Source organism: Canis lupus, chromosome 2 (assembly GCF_048164855.1).
Source record: "Canis lupus baileyi chromosome 2, mCanLup2.hap1, whole genome shotgun sequence".
Lineage (NCBI taxonomy): Eukaryota > Metazoa > Chordata > Mammalia > Carnivora > Canidae > Canis > Canis lupus.
In genome coordinates, this window is record NC_132839.1 from 15,996,745 (window position 1) to 16,018,545 (window position 21,801).

A 21,801-nucleotide genomic window follows, 5' to 3' on the forward strand; every position below is an offset into this window, starting at 1 on the left:
CAAGGCCTGAGACTTTCTTGTAATCACAGTGTAACACACTGAGGACAAACTCTAGAGACTGGCTGCCAATTTCAGCTTCTGTTTCTAGTTTTGTGGAATCTCAGGAAAGTTAAACAGATCTCTGTACCTCAGCTTTGTCATTGGTGAAATGAGGTCTACTATGGTACTTGCTTTACAGGATTATGTAAAGATGAAATGAGTAAGCCCTGCAAAAGATTAGAACAGAGCCTGATATGAGGCAAGGGAATAAATGTTAGTTTCTATAGTTTATCAGTTTATTATAGTTGTTAGCTATGATTTCCATCTTAGAATAGAGTAGATTCATATCTCATACTTCTTGTTTATCAATTGGTAGTAAATTGACAAATATTTTTGTTAACAGAGCTCACCACCTAAAGGGATATCTTTGCTATTAGAGTCCAAGCCATAAACTTCAATATTTGTATTTTTCTGAAAAATGTCTCACTGAGGCACTTCCTACCTGTGCGTTCTGCTAAATGCACTTGATTGTGGTACTTAACCAGTTAAAAATCAAATCAGTTCAAAATCAAAATGAGGGACACTTGGGTGGCTCTACCTTCTGCCCAGGGTGTGATCCTGGAGTCCCAGGATCGACTCCCACTTTGGGCTCCCTGCATGGAGCCTGCTTCTCCCTCTGCCTATGTCTCTGCCTTTTTCTGAGTCTCTCATGAATAAACAAATAAAATCTTTAAAAAAAATCAAAATGAAGTGTGTTAATACATTGAATTTTTAAATATATGTGCTTTTATTTATTTTTTTAATATATGTGCTTTTAAATTGAAAAAAGATAAAGAGGATTATAAGCCCATTTGGCTATAAGTAATACAGAAAAAGTAATACAGAAAAATACATAAGTAATACAGAAAAATCAAGTGGTTAAAGAACGTTTGTTAAGACTGAATGCTCCAGAAGCTTCTTTTGTTTCCTTCTGGGTGAACATAACTCTTTGAGTTCATCATTACAATCTTTAGGGGAATAATGGTATGGTGTATAAGTATTCACTTAACAACTTTTCAAGAATATATCTAATATGTGAAGTGAGATTGCATGTTCCTAGAAAGTACCATTTTGAAAGCTGATTTGTGAAAGGCACTGCGATAAAATTAGTTGGTGAAAAGAATGCCCTGGGAAACTTTTTAAATTGCCAATTCCAAGACCCACACATAGAGAGTTCACTTCAGTAGGTCTGAGATGAGGCCCAGGTATTTGAATTTTAACAGTAGGTGGGGTAATTCTGTTCCAATGAGTCTTGGACTAGACTTTGAGAAACACTGCAGTAGAGGCAAAGATGAATTTGATGCTATTTTCTTTTTTCCATTTTCTTTATCTTTGGTCTTTTTCCCTACCCCCTATTAGTGGTCACATGCTGGTTCTTAATTTTCTTTTTTTACACTTTTTCAAAAACCGTCTCTTCCAGATTTATTAGTCATGTCTTTGCAGATAGTTCTACGTAATGATCACAGGGATCTCTTTTTAATCTAAAAATCTTTAAGCCAAAATGCAGATGCTTATATCAATTTAGAGGCTGTGAGTACATTAAAATTAAAAAAAGAAAGGAATAGAGTAGAATAGGAAATATCAAGGAAAGTATTATGGATAAATAATATTTCGTGAAACTTTTGTTTAGGATAAATGTGCGCACACATACACATGAGATTACAAGGCAGTTTTTAACCTGTGGATCATAATCCAAAAATTTTGAAAGACACTCTCTGAGTCTTGGTCTTTCAAACTTCAGTCTAACATTATGAGCAATATATTTTTTCATGCATTTCCCTTATATATTGCCTCCATCTCTATTCTGACATTTCTATTTGTTTAATACACTCAAAATCATCCATGTAAAACTGCATTTGCTGTGCCTTCTTATCACCATTTACTTCCTATATCTTAAAAAAAATCTATTCATAACCATCATCCAAATTAAAGTTCAGAATTTCCTTTCTAATAATTTAGCTCTTTCTACATAAACTTGTTAAGCTTCATCTCACTACCCTGATCTGTCCTTAGGCCTTAACCAGCAAAAAACTTTATGGGTGACCATACTAGTGACCCACTCCTCAACTAGCCTCTCTCTCTCTCTCTCTCTCTCTCTTTTTAAGATTTTATTTATTTATTCATGAGAGACACAGAGAGAGGCAGTGACACAGGCAGAGAGAGAAGCAGGCTCCATGTAGGAAGCCCGATGTAGGACCTGATCCCGGGACTCCAGGATTGCTCCCTGGGCCGAAGGGAAGCACTGAACCACTGAGGCACCCAGGTATCCCACTCAGCTAGCTTCTCAAAGGCTACCATGGACATGCACTAGATGATATCTGTAACAGCCTTCATTCAGCAAGACTCTTGGAACCTCTGACAGCAAGCATACATAGCTCTATATGATGCCCATCTCTTTTCTTACCCACTGTGATAATTGGTCTTTTCCTATACTGAGTTATATTGCCCAGGAAGAGCTACATTTTGGCTTTTAGTCTTTGTACCTTCTAATGACACATCCACAAGTTGCCTATCTCTTATGGTGACTATAATTTTCCTGTTGTTTTGTTTGCTTTCTCTGATGACTTGGGTCTAAAATCTAAGCTTGTTTATGCCTGGGGTGTGTGACACCTGCCTGGTTTTCTCAGCTATAATTGCTTGCTTCATTCAGTAATCCCAAGCTGTGCATACTCTGGAAAAGTCATCTTTCCTTTTCTTGTGGCTCATCGTCTTCCCAGTCTTCATTACCTTCATGTGGATTAATTCACTGTCCTGATTGATCTTCTTACCTCTGTTATCTCATCCCACACCAAACCTTCTTAACACTCTGTTTGAAAAACAATTATACAACATTAGTTAGATATTGCCTTAGTAAAACAAAAACAGAAAACCCTGACTCACTGTTTTGTAGAAGATAAAATCCAAATATTTTGTTTCTAGGGGAAGAGAGGCCTTAGTATACCTATCTGGCCATAACATATCTCTTCAGTTTGTTTGAAATAAGCCCCAGGCCCAACATTGCGCTTGAACTCACAACTTTGAGATCAAGAGTTGCATGCTGTACTGACTGAGCTAGCCAATTACCTTATACCTCATCAGTTTTATCTTTCACTATTTTATCGATGAGTTTTCTGCTCTGGCTCCCTTAGCAGGCCCATTTATGTTCTCTGGATGTTCTCATCATTTTAATTACCATGGTGGTTCATGAACCTGAAGCAGGTAGCTGTGGCTGGGATTTAGGAGTGGGATCCCAGAATGTACAAAGAAATCTCAAGATGGGGACCTAATTATTATACTCTTGATAAGCAAGTTAGTAAGAACCCGGGTAGGTTGTGGAAGAAGATCGAAATAAGCAGGAGCTGAACTCATTATTTCTTCTCAAGTTACTGTCTGGCTGAGGCTTCTCATGTCTTTTCTTCACAAGTTGTTGGATTATTCCCAGAATAGGAGAGGGCTTGAACCTACATATAGTGAGAGATGAAGTGTCTTCACTTCATGTGGGGCCTGTGAGGCTATGGATTTTGGAAGATCACTGGGCTCCTACCTTTAGGAATGCCTTTATCTTCCTTTTTCTGGGTGACTTGACTTCTGTATCTCCATCTGCCTTGAAGGAACTTCCCACTGCAGGATTCCAGTTCATTTGTTACTTGTACCACTCAGCTGACACTAAATTAGCTAATGTCTTGTAACATTTTTTAAATTTGTTTTTGCTTTTTGTGTAAAAATTAAGACATGCTTATGATAGTAAGTTCAAATAAATAGAGAAGCTTATTAAGAGTAAAAATTTCCTTTTTCCCTGTCCCATTTTAGTTCCACTGCCCACAAATTAGCACTAATAATTTGAGTTTCCTTCCTGATATTTTGGGATGGTTTGTTTTGAAAGTATTTTACTGTATCATGATGTATATATAGTTCTAAAACTTATTTATTTTAATGAAATAATACAGCTTTCTGGAAATCTTTTCATGTCATGCTATACAGAGCTAAATTATCATTTTTGTATATACCTAACTTCCATTTTATTGATATTACATTTTTTATTTAAAATACCACATATATTGGGCAGCCCTAGTGGCGCAGCGGTTTACTGCCGCCTGCAGCCCAGGGCGTGATCCTGGAGACCCTGGATCGAATCCCATGTCGGGCTCTCTGCATGGAGCCTGCTTCTCCCTCTGCCTGTGTCTCTGCCTTTCTCTCTGCCTTTCTCTCTCTCTCTTTCTCTCTCTCTCTCTCTCTGCATTTCTATGAATAAATAAATAAAATCTTTAAAAAAATAAAATATCACATATATTGATATTATATCATATATCCAGTTTGCCCAAGATCATCTCCTTTTGTGTCTTTTGTCCCAGTATTTCATCTGACTTAGCATTTGTCTCAGATTTTTTATTTTGGAATGAACATATTACTTAATAGTTGCATGTCATTAAACCAGCTTAGGTTTAGGAAGACCTACATTTTGTACTTCTACATTCTGACATAATGTCATATGTGAGATGCCAGTGTAGTAAACAGAATTCTCACTGTAGCATATGGTTAAGTTGGCAGTAGCCCATTTCCCTTTTCCAGATCCTTTCCGGAAGTAATAATAGCTAACATCTTTTTCAAGGGCAATGTGCGGGTGCTTGCTGATAAAGTAAAGGCACTCTGGCATGAGCAGTTAGGTACAGCTAACTTTTTCAGATCTTGGGTAATGGTGGTAGCAGAAGTATTTGATTCCGCTACCTCTGCTCACCACTTGATGTGTCAGCCACTTGTGCTGTGCCCATTTCCCAGATGCCCCTGCCTGTGGACTGCACATTTCCTAGCCTTTTGTTCAGTCTTACCACAGAGTGAATGCAGTCTGAACTTATTACTACAAGATTTTCATCATGTATAATAAATCCACAACTACTTGCTTATTGTTGGGAAACACACACACACACACACACACACACACACACACACACACATAAGAGCACTGACTCTCCTTAGACTTGCTGAAGTGAATCAATGTGTAATTCACACGATGGGGCCTATAATGACCTCACTGATCACATGAAAATAAGAAGACATCTACCTGCTGAAGAATCATCAGCATCTCTTGCACAGTCATATTTTAAAATTGTACCTGAAAAATGCCACATTTATTTATTTATTTATAGATTTTATTTATTTATTCATGAGAGACACATAGAAGCAGAGACACAGGCAGAGGTAGAAGCAGGCTCCCTGCAAGGAGCCCAAGCGGGACTCGATCTCGGGACTCTGGGATCACGCCCTAAGCTGAAGGCAGACACTTAACTGCTGAGCCACCCAGGTGTCCCAAAATGCTACACTTAATACTTAGGTGCAGAAGGTACATTTGTGTACCTGTGAAACTTTCCTTTTCACTTAGATCAGGCGGCTGTTGTGAATTAATTTCTCTCATTGCAGTTACGAATTTTCATATATGAAGGTAAATCAATAGCTGTTAATGTATTGGCTCCTTAATAGAACTTTATCAACAGCTACATAATGCTAGTTTTACATGAGTGTCATTGTATACTTCTAATAAAAAAATGAATTAAGTTCAATAATGGTTCAAGTTTCATGTCTAATTCATGGAACCAAAGTAAAGCATTTGGAAGTTCATTCTGTAAAAGGTGAAATACTTGCCATTATTGTGAGTACTATTATAAATTGAATTTCAAACTGCAACATGATAAAAGTTTTTTTGGTCTTGGTGATAGTAAAAGTATGTTGTGGTGGAATATAATAACATCATAAAATTTGTAAATAGAACCTATGAAGAGAATTATACTTGAAATATATTGTGATGACTTGATAATTCTCAGTTATACACAAAAATTGACAAAACTACCAATCTAAAAGGAGATATACTTATCAGAAAGTACAAATATGTATATATATACACACACACACACACACACACACACACACACACACACAAGATAACCAGCCTTTTTACGATTAAACTGTTTTTGAAGAAAACAAATAACTTGAGCATGGCAGTGTATCCTTTTTCTTTTTGGATTTTAGAAATACTTGAAACTTAGAGGAATTATTGTACTTTATAAATTGACTTTAAATACCTATCATAGGATCCCTGGGTGGCACAGCGGTTTAGCACCTTCCTTTGGCCCAGGGCGCGATCCTGGAGACCCGGGATCGAACCCCACATTGGGCTCCTGGTACATGGAGCCTGCTTCTCCCTCTGCCTATGTCTCTGCCTCTCTCTCTCTCTCTCTCTCTCTCTCTGTGACTATCATAAATATAAATAAATAAATAAATAAATAAATAGATAGATAGATAGATAGATACATACATACATACCTACCTACCTACCTACCTACCTACCTACCTATCATAGTGGGCAGCCTGGGTGGCCCAGCACTTTAGCGCCGCCTTCGGCCCAGGGTGTGATCCTGGAGACCTGGGATCGAGTCCCATGTCGGGCTCCCTGCCTGGAGCCTTCTTCTCCCTCTGCCTGTGTCTCTCCTTGTGTGTCTCATGAATAAATAAATAAAATCTTTTAAAAATAAAATAAATACCTATCATGGTGTTAAATAAATTTAAAAATTTATCCCCTAACTTTTTTTGTTGTACTTTCTTCAAAATCGGTTAGAACTCTTTAATAAAAATGTTCAACAAATAGTAGGCAAAAAATTAAAAAAGTCATTTTATGTGAAGCATTTAGGGAATTGAATTATTGAAAATGAAGCTCAGAAATAGGAACACCTTGAAATGTATCCCCATGATATTAAAGAGGAAACTGAACAAATCAACTGATGGGAATTCAAGTGGTGTACAGGTTTAATTGTATAATTCCATAATTGTGTTTTGAAATATCTAGACTTCTAAGAAAAGTCTTTTCATGGAGCTTATGTTTTTTAAAATTGGATAAATTGATACTCCAGAGTAAAGTTGAGCTGGGAAGGCATATAATTTTGCATCTAAATTTAGCAAAACATTAAAAATCAAATATTTGATGAGGTTTTTTTTAATTTTAGAAATTTATAGGTATTTGAATTTTAAAAAAAAAATTTGATTAAAAGGAAAGACACTCTGTGTGGAGGCAAAAACCAAAAACTACTACCTTTAAGAATACTTAGGTTAAATATTCATATATTTTGTTATTAAAATGAAGGATATTCTCCATTTAGCAAATTGTACTGTGAACTTAATAAATTCCCTGCGTGGAGCCGGCTTCTCCCTCTGCCTGTGTCTCTGCCTCTGTCTCTCTCTCTCTGTGTCTCTCATGAATAAATAAATTTTAAAAAAATAGAATTTTTTGAAAGACTTATTTTTGAAAACTGTTCTTGAATATAATTACTATGTAGGTCCACAGATAAAACCATTTAATTGATTAATAAAATTTGAAAATGATATAATTTTACTTTCACTACCTTTTTAATTTTAATTTTTTAAAAAAGATTTTATTTAATCATGAGAGACACAAAGAGGGAGAGAGAGAGAGACAGAGACATAGGAAGAGGGAGAAGCAGGCTCCAGGAAGCCTGACGTGGGACTCGATCCTGGGTTTCCAGGATCACACCCTGGGCTGAAGGTGGCGCTAAACCGCTGAGCCACCCAGGCTGCCCTCTCTACCTTTTTTATTCTAAAAAATGCCCTGGTTTGGGTGATCCCCTCCCTGCCAAATTTCCATCTACAAATCATCTGATTTTTCTTTCTCTTAAGAGTATGACTTTTCTCCCAGTCATGTAGACGTAATATCTTGCTATAAACACTGATTCCTGTCTCTGTTTTAACAAAGATCATTCTGGTGTTAGGATAGGGAATGAATTAGTAGATGATGGAATTTTAACCTTCCACAAGAGCAATAGGAAATGGATGGATATGAGAGATACCAGAAAAGGACTGATCATTTGGCTATGAGATTAGTAAAGAATGTTAAAATGTGGAAGATGATTCCCATTGAGTGACTTGAGTACCTGAGGTGGTAGCCATGCTATTATTAACTATAATAGGGACCTCAAGAGAAGAAGGAAGTTATGGAGAGAAGCTGATAAGATATCCTGGGGACATGTTGAGTTTGAGGTGCCTATGGGACATCCTCGGGAGTTATTCGGTATGGAGTTGGATAGTTAGAACAGGTGCTCCAATACACAGGTTGTAGCAGAAGACTCAATATGGGTTAACTTGTTCAGTGCAAAGACCTAGAGGAAGAGAAAGAGAAGGAGCTGGTAAAGGAAACAGTTGTGGTGTCCAAGATAGAGTTGGGAGAGAAACAGTGCTCTAATAGACAATGGACTGGCCTTTGGAGAAGGGAGAGCCGAGGATTAGTGTCAAGTGTAACAATTAAGAAGGAAGATATAACATTTGGCAATTATGAGGTTCTAATAACTATTAGAGAAATTTAGGCCTTGCTAAGATAGGATATGTTCCCAGAAATAGTTTAGATTGAAACTTTTATATTTAAATTTAATAAACTTCTAAGATATTATAGTCTTTAATATAGTTTTATACTGTAGCTCTTATTCTAATACTTTTTCTACAGACTTAAGATCATCATTTCTTTTTACTATGGCCTTTTTTGAAGTTTTACTTTATACAAGAGTACGTTGATTAATATAGAGTGGTACTTTTTAATGTCTTGTCAAGAATGTCAGTTTTATTACATAATTTGTTACATAGACCCTATTCTAGAAATTTGACTATACATTGAGTCAGCCCAGAACAATTTAAAAATTCCTTTTATTTTTCATTCTTAGAATCTGTTTCTCATTGGTATCCACAGATAAAATTTTAACTTTCTTACATTTTATTTTTACGTCCTAGCTTTTCCTTTTCAAAATTATATCAAGAACGTATTCTGGGGGCACCTGACTGGCTCAGTCAGTGGAGCACATGATGCTTGATTTCACGGTTGTGAGTTCAAGCCTCCTCACACTGGGTATGAAGCTTACTTTAAAAAAAAAAAAAAAAGAATGCATTCTGTATGTTTAGACTTTATTTAGTAATTAAACCACCTAATTTAAGTGATTTTCTTCCTGTAATGTATGCCTTCACATTATGTCTTACATGTTCGTTTTGATCCCTCAGCTTTGGTATATGATTTATCCTTTAGTAGAAAAATGCTGGGTTCTTTCATCACAATTACAGTCATTGGTCTGATAATCCTGTGAGTCAATCTACACAAAACAAGAAGCTCATATCAAACTCCTGGCAGGTTTAGTTAAAATTAAAATGCGTGCTCAACTGTAGAGATTGTCAAGTGTGGAAATAATATTTGTCCAGCTGGACAGCTTTCTTTTGTAGTTGCTAAATGAAAGTTGAGACTCTGTCTTCTCTTTGAAAGCTTCTGTGTCATGAAGGTAATTTGGACTGTTTGTGGTTTGACAGGGATTATTAAAATCAGATGAAGTGAAGGGAAGCAAGTGTGAGGAAGCAAAATTGACACTGACACTCTCTATTATTTGCAGCTTGGATCATGATGACTATGTTGATATGATAGATTCACTGTTGAGATACGTTAAGCAGCAAATAAAGTAAAAAGCAAGTATAGTGATGGATTTTCAGATTTAACATGAGGAAATCCTAGATTTATTTTTGCTGATTGCTTTTTAAGTAGATTTTCAGGTCATTTCACATGAATTCGGTTTAACCAGCAAAAAATTATCCTTCTATTAAACTGTGGAATTAAAAGGTATATTGCAAAAGCAGTAAAACAGAAGATTAAATATTAGAGAAATAGATTGCGTGATTAAAATAATAGAATTTTAAAATTAGACGGGTCCTTAAAGATAATTTTTATCTAATTTCCTTTTTTTGCAAATATAACTGGAAAGAGTTTTAAGGTATCACATTTAAATTTATTTGATAGCTTAAATATTAAATTTTGATTTTTCACAAGTAGATTTTCTTCAGTCTTTTAAAAAAATGGTTTTAGATGTTAAAAAGCATTTAAAAATTAAGTCACAATTGTAGATAACTTTTTTGTTTCAAGATAATAAACAGATTATAATTATATGTGGCCTATAAATAGTACTGTGTACACTGATGAAGTAAATGCCCTCTATAAATATGATTTTCTACTGAAAACATCCTTAATTGAGGGAATTACAGCTAGGACGCTATTTCAAATTATTCATCAAGGATGGTTATAGTAGAAAAATATAATTAAATATAAAGAACTATATATAGAACAAAGTAAAAAGCCTGGAGTTGTTTTATGCGTTGTGGAAAATCTTCAGTGGTATTTAAGCAGGGTAGCAAATGATCTGATTTGGTTTATAAAACAAGAAGTTTAGGGATCCCTGGGTGGCTCAGCGGTTTAGCGCCTGCCTTTGGCCCAGAGCGTGATCCTGGAGTCCCGGGATCAAGTCCCACATCGGGCTCCCTGCATGGAGCCTGCTTCTCCCTCTGCCTGTGTCTCTGCCTCTCTCTCCCCCTGTGTCTATCATGAATAAATAAATAAAATCTCTAAAAAATAAAAATAAATAAAACAAGAAGTTTAATACCAGTATACAAGTTTGGTACAAACTTGGTGTCCTACATTTCCATTTAGTTCAATTCTGACAGTACTGTAGTTAACAGACTCCCACAAATTCATGGCTCAGTCCCACAAGACATTCCTCCACATTAGATAACAGCCTCAAGTGGCATCTCCAGGGGATGTCTACTTCTGCCCAGCTGACTACAGATTTGAGGATTTCCACAGCCCCAGGTTGGGTTGAATAAGTTATTAGAAAGACTCAAAGAAACTTTGGCAAATGCTGTAGTTCTGGTTACAGTATTTTTGGAAAGGATACCTCTCAGGAATGGCCAAATGGAAGAGGCACAAAGGACAAAGGAAGGAGGGAGGTAGGGGGAGACAAGGAGCAATAACCAAATATGTATTTCTTATTAAACCACAAGTTTGAGTCTTGGAGACCAAATAGGAGGTTTTTCCCTTTTTTTCAGCAAGAAATAATGTCAGATTTAGGACACTGGAAGCACACAGAGGGAGAGATCAAATTTGAGAGCATTTGATTACTACTTACTATATTAGGGAAGGGAATTTGGTGATAATTTAAGACAGAGGTCAGCAAACTTTTTCTATTAAGGGCCAAATAGTAAATCTTTTAGGATTTATGGACTACATATGGCCATAGCATATTCTTTTTGTTTCTTTTTATTTTTACAACTCTTTAGAAATGTAAAGACCATTCTTGGTTTGCTGGCCATAGGAAAAATAGACTTTGCTATAGTGACTGTCAACTGATTTAAGTTAGTAGGATAGGGAAGAGGAGAGAGAGTACCTAGGTGGTGACCCTGTAATGTAGGAATCTACTTTAAGGAAAAGAATTTGAGTTAAATTTTGGACACGTTGAGTTCAAGGGACTTTTGAACCAGCAATGTTGAAATGCATAGTAAATGTTTGGAATTATGTGTTAAGGTTTTGGAGGAAGAACTAGGTTTAAGATACAGACTTTGAATTTTGCAGCATAGAAATAATATATGGATGAAGTTACTCAGTGAAAAGCCTGTAGAATAAGAAGAAGACCAAGAAAAAAAAAATAAGACCAAGAATTCCAGCATGAAATAGACTGCAAGAAAAAGGAAAATTTTCTGTATTTCCTTTCCCAAGTCAGGCAAGGGGAATAAGGATATTTAGGAAGATACAACCTGAGAACTAATAGGAATAGATTTTTTGAGATCTGAGGAGGATGAAATCCAAATGAAAAAAAGTAAAACAGAATTTCTAAAAATTGAAATGCTTTTAGAAAAAAATCTACTCTGGTAAAATTACATAAAAATAAGCTGTAGCTTTGAATGAAGAATGTTTAGGGAAAGTAATAAAAATGAGAAGCAGGTCCAGTGAGAACTCTGTGTGAATATCAGTGTTTAATGACAGAGATGAGAGAGGATGTTTATTAATTTAATAAAAACTAGTTTGATTAAGCAAAGAATAAAACAATGGCTCTTGCTCAGTGGAACAGAGAGAAGATTTATTGTGTATTTCTGATAGAACCAGACCAAAACAAACCCCCAAAACAACTATATGAACTTTGAGTCTCAGAAGGAAAGGAACTGGGCAATTACAGGACCTCAGCAAAAAATCCATGCACCTTCTCTTGGGAGGCTGAATTTAACCTGATATACCATCAACTGGTTCCCTGTTCCATCCTTTATTCCAAATTTAGGATAATTCGGTTTGGGTCAGATGTCTGTATCTTGGATAATTAGTTATGACAGGAAAGCTGGTTCCTTTGCCATAGAACTTGACCACCATTGTGTATCCCTACATTGTTTATCAGATTAAAAAAGAAATTTGAGCCAGACAGCTACCTAAATTGGGAACTCCTACCACAAACCTGTAAATAGATGTGTAAGGGACAAGAAAGGAACTAGGAAGCGTCATACTTAGGAAGCTTGGCAAGAGAGGAAACGTCAAGGAAGGAGTATCTGTCAGTATCAAATAGTGCAGAGATTGAGTATAGTAGGAATTGAAAAATATTTTGTCACTTTCAATGCAAGGATAGAGGCAGAAACCAGACTGCTCTGAGTTGAGAAGTGAATGAGAGAGGAGATAAAAGGTGAGGAAATAAGGACTACTGTTTGAAGATGTTGGGCTGTGAATAGAAGGAGGTTCTAGGGAGAGGTTTTTGGTTTCTAAACAGCAAGAAGTGAACATGTCTACAGTCAGCTGAAAAAGGATCTTGATGACCTAGGACTAGTTAGTGATAATATGCTATTAACAGCATTTTAGGAGAAAGTCTTAAATCCTTGGAACATACTTTAGGACCTACACTTTTTAGAAGCACCAATTTAGATACAAAGTACATACTAAGTTTAAATCATTCTTACCTAGTTATTAGAAGAAAATTCCTTAAAAATATAATCGACACATCTTATAAGCTGTGTTTGTTATTATTCCTGGTTGATACACACAATACAATTGCCTTTTTGAAAGTACTTGGTAACTTAAACTTTCTACTAATGCAGATGTACTATTTTCCAGATTAATAAGGCTCTTTTTTACTGTGCTTGAAAAGTCATTAGTTAATCCTTAACCCCATGATTTGTGACTATCTTTAGGTCTAATCTAAAAATATATAATGATTTTATGACTTTTAAATCATGTGAGATGTGTGAATGCTAAGTTATAAAAGAATGTGGAAATGAAAATTTGTGTTCACATTATCTTGGTTTCACTGTTGTATCAAAGCAAGAGATGGCGAGGATTGCATATTGAAGATTAGGGCGTCATTAAAATAAAAATATTTTCTAGAAAGAGCAGTGCATTGAAAAATAAAGAAAGCAGTGTCAAGTTTGGTGGGTAAAACATATGACAATTAATTCTGTTTGCTTGTCAAGCTACCATAGTGCAGTCTGACTGATCCTGTCAATTTCTGCCTCACACATGCACATATTTAAATTCCTAATAGAGGAGTTACAAAGGGGATTTTAATAGCCATAACATGGTAATGTGCATTCTTATGGGATATATATTAATATTCCCACTCATATAACTATAATGATCAGAGTTTTCACAATTATTAATAGAAAGCATATCATTCTTTGGTAGAAGTCCTAATACCTAGATGAGAGTTGAGAAGATAAAGAATAGAATATCAAGTTCTTTATTTCCTAACATAGGACTTTAGTGCAAAAGGCATTTTAAATGATTATCAAGAAATTGAGATCCATTTGAGTTGTTTCTTAGTCTTTGGAGAGGCCAAAACATTAAAATTTCAACTTGATGAAAAGAAATAAATTTTTGGTGACTTTGAAATATCACAGGGGGAAGATCTAGCCTTAATAAAATGTATTTTTGTAAATTGGTTTCATAATGAAGGAAATTTATAATGGTTCTAGGGAAAGCTATCAAATACTTATGGCAGTAAATAAGTCACTACATATAAGATGTAAAATAATGATTTTTTTTTTTTTTTTTTTTAAGTACAAGTCCATACAGGGAGGCAGTTTATAGCATTGGGATTAAGGAAGCCTTTGAAGCAATCTGAATCCCAGCTTTCCCACTTCTATATAAGTGATCTTGGTCAACTCAAAGAAACCTCTCTGTTTCTACATCTTTAATATGGAGACTATAATAGTACCTATCCCATAGGATTATGGTGAGAATTAAATGAGTTCATACATATAAAATCGTTAGAACAATCCATAGCCCATAAAAATGCTATATAAAAGTTAGCTGTAATTATCATTAAAATTACTGTTTAGCCACCATACCTTGAATCTATGTCTTAATAAAGAAATACAGTGAACTACATAAAATTTTCAAAATTTCAGGAAAGTTATGATATTGATATTTAGTAAAGTTATGGTATTTATGATATTGATAGGACTTCGTGAATGATCCAGGAGAACTACTCTGTGACTAGATATGGTTAGAAAAGTAGAAATGTGCCAGACTGGAAAGAAATCCTGGAAAAAAATTTTCACTCTGCTTCCCCCCCCACCCCGCCCCAATCCAGCTACTCACACCAAACCAGCAATATAACAAATAATGCAAAGAATATAAAGGATACAAAGAATAATAGGTCAGGGATACATGATGTCTGTGAAGGTATGGTTCTCCAATGTCACCTGCTGTTTCTTGTGGAGGCATAATGCCCCCAATCAGTTGCTCTCATATATCTTTTGTTGAGTGCCAAGTATGCCAAGCCTGAGGAGCCAAGGAATGTACACTAGCTGCTTCTTAGAATATTTTAGGAAGCTGAGGGGTTGGGGGTGAAAAATCAGTACTAGGCATCTACCTATTACCATAAAAGAATGTCTTGCAGCCTCACATTTCCTCTTGTCACATATTATTTCTTGCTAAGCTATGGATTACATATAACTTTTCATGTAACAGTCCTGGGGGAGGGAAAAGGAAATAATTTAAAATGGCTCTGAGTGCATGATATAGGAAAAATGATGGTATTAATGAGTGAAATAGTCCATTGAAAGAGTTATTTTGGAGGGAGGGTTTCCGAGATATGCCCTCCTCCTACCATTCCTTATAGAACACAGCAAATTTATAGCTAGAAGAAACCTCAGAGCCTAATAAATCCATCTATCTCATTTTATAAATGAGGAATATGAGCTCTGTCCCTCTTGAGAGATCAAATGACATACTCAAAGTCACATTAACAGAACTAGGATCAGAACTCAGATTTGTTGATTCTTCATTCAACGGTATTTAGAGTTAAATGCGGTTTAGTATAACATTTTGAAACCTGTTTAGTTAAATGTGGAGCATGAATTTTTTGATTAATCAGAACATTTCATTACCATGCTCATTAGAAGTATTTATTTTAGGCTAGACAATAGGACTCCAGGTAAACTAGAGCTGGGGGACGCATTAAGTTCACAGTTTGTAAGTCTGAAAAGGCATTTGACCTTCCTCACTGGGCTTTTCCACAGGGGAGAAGTCACATGGTCCTAATGTTTCCCCTTTACTAACTCATTTGCAGTGTAGATTTCTTCCCATTGGTTGGTCTTCCTGTCTTTTTTTCACTTTTTAAAAATGTATAGTTGATTATGAGAAAGCATGTCTTTGGTTGGTTTGAAGAAAAATGGCACTTTGGATTTTTATTATTGAAAAAACATGGAAAAAAAGATTAAATGAGGTTTCTAATCATTATATGTGTTTATTTTATTTTATTTTATTTTATTTATTTATTTATTTTTTTTTTATTATATGTGTTTAAATAATGAAAAGGAGGCCTTAAGTTAGAAAGGCATCATTTTAAAATATGTTAAAAAGACAAGTGAAATTCCAAAATTACTTTTGTGGGCTTTCTTTTGATCACATGAGATTTAGACTTTTTTTTTTTTAATCGCTTCATTTTAATGTTTTCTGGCCGTGCTTATAATATGTACATATTTTATTATAGTCACTGTTCTTAGGAATTTATAACTCAACTGTTAAAATTTGCCTGTGGCTGAAACTTGATCTACAGATGTTTGGCTTAGATATAACTCTTCAAACATGACTCATTTTTAAAAGGCAATAATTAATATTAGATTGGCTGTTAATACTTGTTTGAAATATTAAGCACTGTTTTTTTTAATCTTATACCAAAAATGATCAGAAACATTACAGGAGAATGAATATTTAAAAAAAAAGTCCTGTGGAATGACAATTTCAAAAACAAAGTTACTGTCCTTTAAAATTTTTCAACTCTCAATTTTGGCTGATCATGGAATAGGATAAGAGACTTCATTCATTATGTCAAATGATGATTACCTCCCCGGTGACAACAGTTTACTAGTTGGAAGTACAGAAACATAAACAGAATGTGAAGCTCTGTCATGACCCACAGCTTCACTGCCACTTCCTTTTTTCCCCTAAATTTTTTTAAGATTGTTCTAGGTTTCTGAAATGCCACTGAGGTGTTTGGCAAGTTACATTAGTACCTTAATAATTCACTTTTTTGTTCTTAAGGTCATAGCTATTTTTACTTAGAGAATTACAGTGCTCTTCGCTTATCGTCTTATTTTTTTACGGTCCCCTTTAGTGTCTCCTCCTTTAGAGGAGAGACTGTCCAATCACCTTCTTCGTCTCCTCCCCCTCTCCCACAGTGTCCAGGTACAGGGTCAGCTGTAGGCCCATGGAGTGCATGGAAGGAAGTGAGAGGATTAGTGCCTGTACTCATACCCATTTGGTGTGTGCTGCTTTGTCACCACAGTCCTGCAGGATCACTGCCATCCTACTGAGAAAAGTTTATATTCAGACTTGAGCATCACTTAACCACAGTCTACTCTCTCCTTTTAATTTATTTCTCATGTTGGTCCTATGAATCTCTGAAGAGAGATTAATTTATAATTTCCTCATCTTATTAATTCTATTGTGCCCATGAAGTTTTCTTTTATCCTATCACGCAGTATCTTAAACTTGCTGCCTGTTTACCCCTTCACTTACATCTGACTTTTGCTTCTATTGTCCTTCATCACCTTGGAACCATGTCTTACAGAAGCATCACAGATCTATGCTGGTCATGTGAAAGCTCTGAATGATCATCATTTTCGTACCCTGTTGTTATCAAATGGCATTACCTTAATGTATTCTTTGTATTTATTGATTAACTTCTCTACTGAGGTTAGATAGAGAAAATCATGCAACTATACGTATTGAGTACCCTTCAAAATCATGTACTGAACCCCATCTGAATGCTCAACGTGTTTCAGTCCATTATTTTATTCCAGAACTCATTTCAGTGAAAGATATGATGCACATCTAATACCAAAATAACACAGAACAACAGATTTTCTTTTAACAGCATTTGCAAGCACAAATACCACAAAATAATACAAAAACTTTGGTGAAGTGTTCACAGTCAAGAGATCTCTAGGAATTAACATAAGTTTTGAGTTAGATTTTGAGAGGAGTGATAAACATGAATTGACAAGAGAAGTGTTAGGATTGGAAAATGTTTCAAATGAAGACAGATAATGTAAAATAAAAGATTAAAAACCCCTTGAGAGTAGGCATAATTTTTTTAAAGTATTTTTCTTAAATACATAGTTAAAACAAAGCACCACAGGCCCAAAAAGGTGTCACTCAGACCAAGTTTCCAAACTGGGTTTAACACCCAATCTAATTGCGATTTCAAATTCCACCAGAAATGTGGCCTTAACTGGTCAGGAAATTTTTCTTTTCCTCAATGCCAAGAAGCCCTGTCACCTGGGTCCTCTCCATTCCCTAACGAAAGATGAAGGTAATTTTCATTAAGACCCCTAGCTATTTCTCCTAGGAAACAACCTCCTCTGGAACATTCCTTTTCTCTTACTAATAACTCTTGTGCCCCCACGCTGTTCAGTAATATCCTTCCATTTTGTAGAACTCCTGACAGTGCTTCTCTATTTGCTAGATGAAGTGCTGCTGATTCATAATTAGCAAAGCCAGTTAGATCTTCAAATTCATTTGGTTGAATTTTGCTTTTTTAACATGTATAAAATAAGTACTAACTGCCAAAATATAGGAAAACACTAAGTATTAGGAAGAAAATATTAACTGTAGTCTAAATATCTAGGGATACCCATTTTAACATTTTGGTTAATATTTCCACAAAACTATGTTTTGTATGCAGTGATTCATTTCTCAAGAGACCAGATACCCTTAAATTTTAGAACCAAATAGATCCAGTTCAAATTCTACTCCTAACACTAGATGACTGCTCTGTAACATGTGGATGTTAGTTAATCTCTCTGGGCCCACATTCCTTTCCCTATAAATGAGGATAATAACTATTTCATAGAGTTATGAGGATTAAGGAAGATTATGTATATTAAAGTAGCTTGTACATAGTAGATACATAACAAATCATATTGCTGTTTAAGCTGAGTTCTGTACCTATTATGTTTTGAATATGTAGTATCTGAACCATTGAGGCTTTATAGTATTGACAAATTAAGACAAGTCTGAACAGAGTATTGATATATAACTGCTTTTATTAGAGAAGCTAACTACAAAGTATTTACCAAGTAATTTGAGAGTAATTAGAGAGGCTAACTACAGAGTATTTACCAATAAATCCTTATGTAATTCAGAGGTTAGGATTTCTAAGAGTGCCTGGGTGGCTCAGTTGGTTAAGCGTCTACTTTCAGCTCAGGTCATGATCCCAGGGCCTTGGGATAGAGCCCTTCAACAGTTTCCCTTCTCAGTGGAGAGCCTGCTTCTCCCTCTGCTCCCCGCTCCTGCTCTCTCACACTATCTCCGTCGCTGTCTCTGTCTCTCTCTCAAATAAATAAATAAATAAGTCTTTTTTTTAAAAAAAGTTTGAGCTTTCTACAAAACCCTCAACTAATCAGTTTTTTCATTACAAAAATGAAATTTTATCTTCTTGCAACAATTTCTGAGTGGCTTATGATCTGAAGAGTTGAACTACGCAAAATTATTTAAAAATATGGAAATACAGAAGCTGAATTCATTATTAGTATTATTGGCCTTTGGGTTTAGAAATGACTGTTCTGATAATAGCTGTAACTAGTTGAGCTCCTAGGGAGATAAGAGGATCTCAGACTCACTGGTTATATAGAAATCTTAAAGTTTTGGTGCCCTAAGGATGTATGACTTTCAAATTAGTGTTTATTATGATATAAGTCAGTATTTGTTCACAAATGAGAAATTATACCTTTTACTGCAAAATATTTTGATGGACAATCTATGAGTATGAAGATTGTGATATTTTAAAATGATGTTTGTGATTATTCTGTATTGGGAACTAATTACTTTATAAATGACAAACCTTGTGATGCCATAGACTTTTATGTTAAAGTGTTTAGTTGGGTGTTCCTTTTTAATATAAAATCTCTCAGAGAAAAATAAAAACTTTCTCCCAAGACTACTTCATTGAAGTTCCAGATGATGCCTACGAGAAATGTTCAGCTCTTTCTTTTTTTTTTTCAGCTCTTTCATTATAGAATATAAATAAGCTGAATTTCTTATAATTAAATAATTGAAGATGAGGAAATCCATTAGTGTTGTAGCCTCTACAGAACTTTTTCTTTTTTTTAAGATTTTATTTATTTATTCATGGGAGACACAGAAAGAGAGTGGCAGAGACACAGGCAGAGGGAGAAGCAGGCTCCATGCAGGGAGCTTGATGTGGGACTCAATCCCCAGACCCAGGATATGCCCTGAGCCAAAGGCAGATGGTCAACTGCTCAGCCACCTAGGCGTTCCTACTCTACAAAACTTTTTAGACAGTTTTTTAAATACTTTGTATTTATCCAGACTAAAACCACATTCCCCACAAGCCTTTTTCTTATTAATATTTATTCCATGTATATTTTTTATAATATATTTAAAGTTCTCATTCATTTATACTGTTAGTCATTATATATTTTATAAGCACCATTTTATGTCCAAAAATAACATACCTCTAAGTAAAACAGTTCACATTCACATTTTTAGTCTATCCTGTTGCCCTGCTTTACTTTTGCTCATGGCACTTATCACCATGTGATCTTTTATAAAGTATACCTGCTTATGTGTTCTTAAAACAGATAAGAACTCCATGAAGGCAGGGACTTTGGCTTGTTGCAACTACATCCCCAGCTTCTGCAGCAGTGCCACTTATGTATCAGACATTCAAGAATATATACGGACTGACTGAATGAATGATGTGATACTGGGAAAATGTGTATCTTTCTAGGAAGAGTAGCATATGTAATATTTAGTCTGTTATGGGTACTTAGGTTGATACTGGGAAAATGTGTATCTTTCTAGGAAGAGTAGCATATGTAATATTTAGTCTGTTATGGGTACTTAGGTTGACGGGTGATAGAGGAACTCAAGGAAAATTTTGCCTTTTTCACACATAAATAGGGCTAGGGGATGACATTTAAAATTCAGAGGTTAGGATGTCCAGGTGAGTATGTTGACAGGAATGAAAGGAAGGTGTTGAATTGTTGCTGCCACCACCCTTGTTCACAGTGGTCTAGGAGGCTTTGTGATTTCCTTTTCAGCTCTTGGTTACAGTGAGAAGCAGCAGGATGTTTAAGTACTCTCTGAGGGGTGCTGTTTTGTTCAGGTTTCAAACCATAGAGAAGTGTGAAAATTAGGTCACACCTCATGAAAATTAAATAACAAAACACTCTGCCTAGTTTAATAATACCCTAGTTTTCCTACTGCTGTATTTCTTTTTACCTATAAGTGAGAATTACTATTTTTGGTTTAGTATCACAACTTGAGGGTTTTTTTTTCTTTATTTTTGAGGAACTGACATGTTTTTTATTCTTATTCCTCAGAATGGATTGTGGAGATGAATATTCCCATAATTCTTTTGACCTACATTGTCTGTTAAATTCATTTCCTGGAGAATTGGAATTTAAGCAGATCTTCAGTGACATTGATGAACAGATAGAACAAAATGCTGCAAGGTAAATATTGGTAATTATTTAAAACAAGTTGGTTTCATATTTCATTTACACATACTTTACCTGGTCTAGTTTTAGTATTTCCTACTCCTAGATCATTTTAGGCTTAGTATCATTAATTCTCCTGAAAAAAATTGATCAGATCCTCCCCCTTAGAATTTAACATGTTTTTCTTTATCTGATTAGTACTTTAAATAACACTTGAAAATAGAGGCACTGTCTTCAAATAGATAAAATAAAGCTTATTGAATTACTATTAATTTCTTAGAGTTGCCAACATTGAAGGCTTGGATTTTCATATGTTTAGCATTACATATCCTCTTGATAGATAAGCATAGAAATTAAAAATTTGAAATTAAGGTATTAAAATAAAGTGGTATAGTATAAGGCCACGGATTGCTTGAGTTGCCGAAAAAAGATCATGAAAAATATATTTTTTTATGTAATGTTTGTCATTATAAGTTTCCTTACTTGTAAGGCTAGAGACTCCATAGAGAGTTGCTATGCAAAGTTGGTCTTCATTACCTACTCCAAAAGCTATGCTACCAAACATGAAGAGTTGCAATAACAGCTAAGTAGCTTGCCATTTATTAATACATGTTTTTTGATAGAAAGGACTTTGTCTTTATGTGTTTGTCAATCCTAGGGGCCGTCATTTCACTTATTTTTATCCATTTAATCAAAGGTTCCAATACTTTACCTCAGGTAGATTTTAAATATGAAAACTACAGTAAAGACTTCTAATGTGGAATGATATGTAGTATTTCCTTTTTAAAATTTAGGATATAGTTATATTGAATCGTCAAAGAAACCAAACCAAGCAAGTGAAATGTTCCTATGGGTTTTTTTTCCCCCTCACGTTTTATATAAGAATGCAGTCATTTTTTTAAATAAATAAATAACTTAAATTCAAATGAAAGCATGATGTTGGGGAATTAAAATTAAAATTTCTCACCCCAGACATTCTCTCCGCGAAGGCAGAAGAGAACA

General features: G+C 35.0%; 1 protein-coding gene across 5 annotated transcripts in view; it reads left to right on the plus strand.

The window, feature by feature from the left end:
- KIAA0825 (KIAA0825 ortholog) overlaps positions 1-21,801 on the plus strand; it is a 381,348-nt gene that overhangs the window by 28,345 nt on the left and 331,202 nt on the right. For 4 of the 5 annotated variants that reach the window (XM_072791261.1, XM_072791247.1, XM_072791230.1 and 1 more), the window contains exon 3: positions 20,683-20,814. In XM_072791261.1, coding sequence (XP_072647362.1) covers positions 20,684-20,814 — 131 coding nt within the window. In that variant the 5' untranslated portion in view covers position 20,683. Of the gene's footprint in view, positions 1-20,682; positions 20,815-21,801 lie in introns of those variants that run through there. The other variant, XM_072791254.1, reaches the window with a different exon arrangement.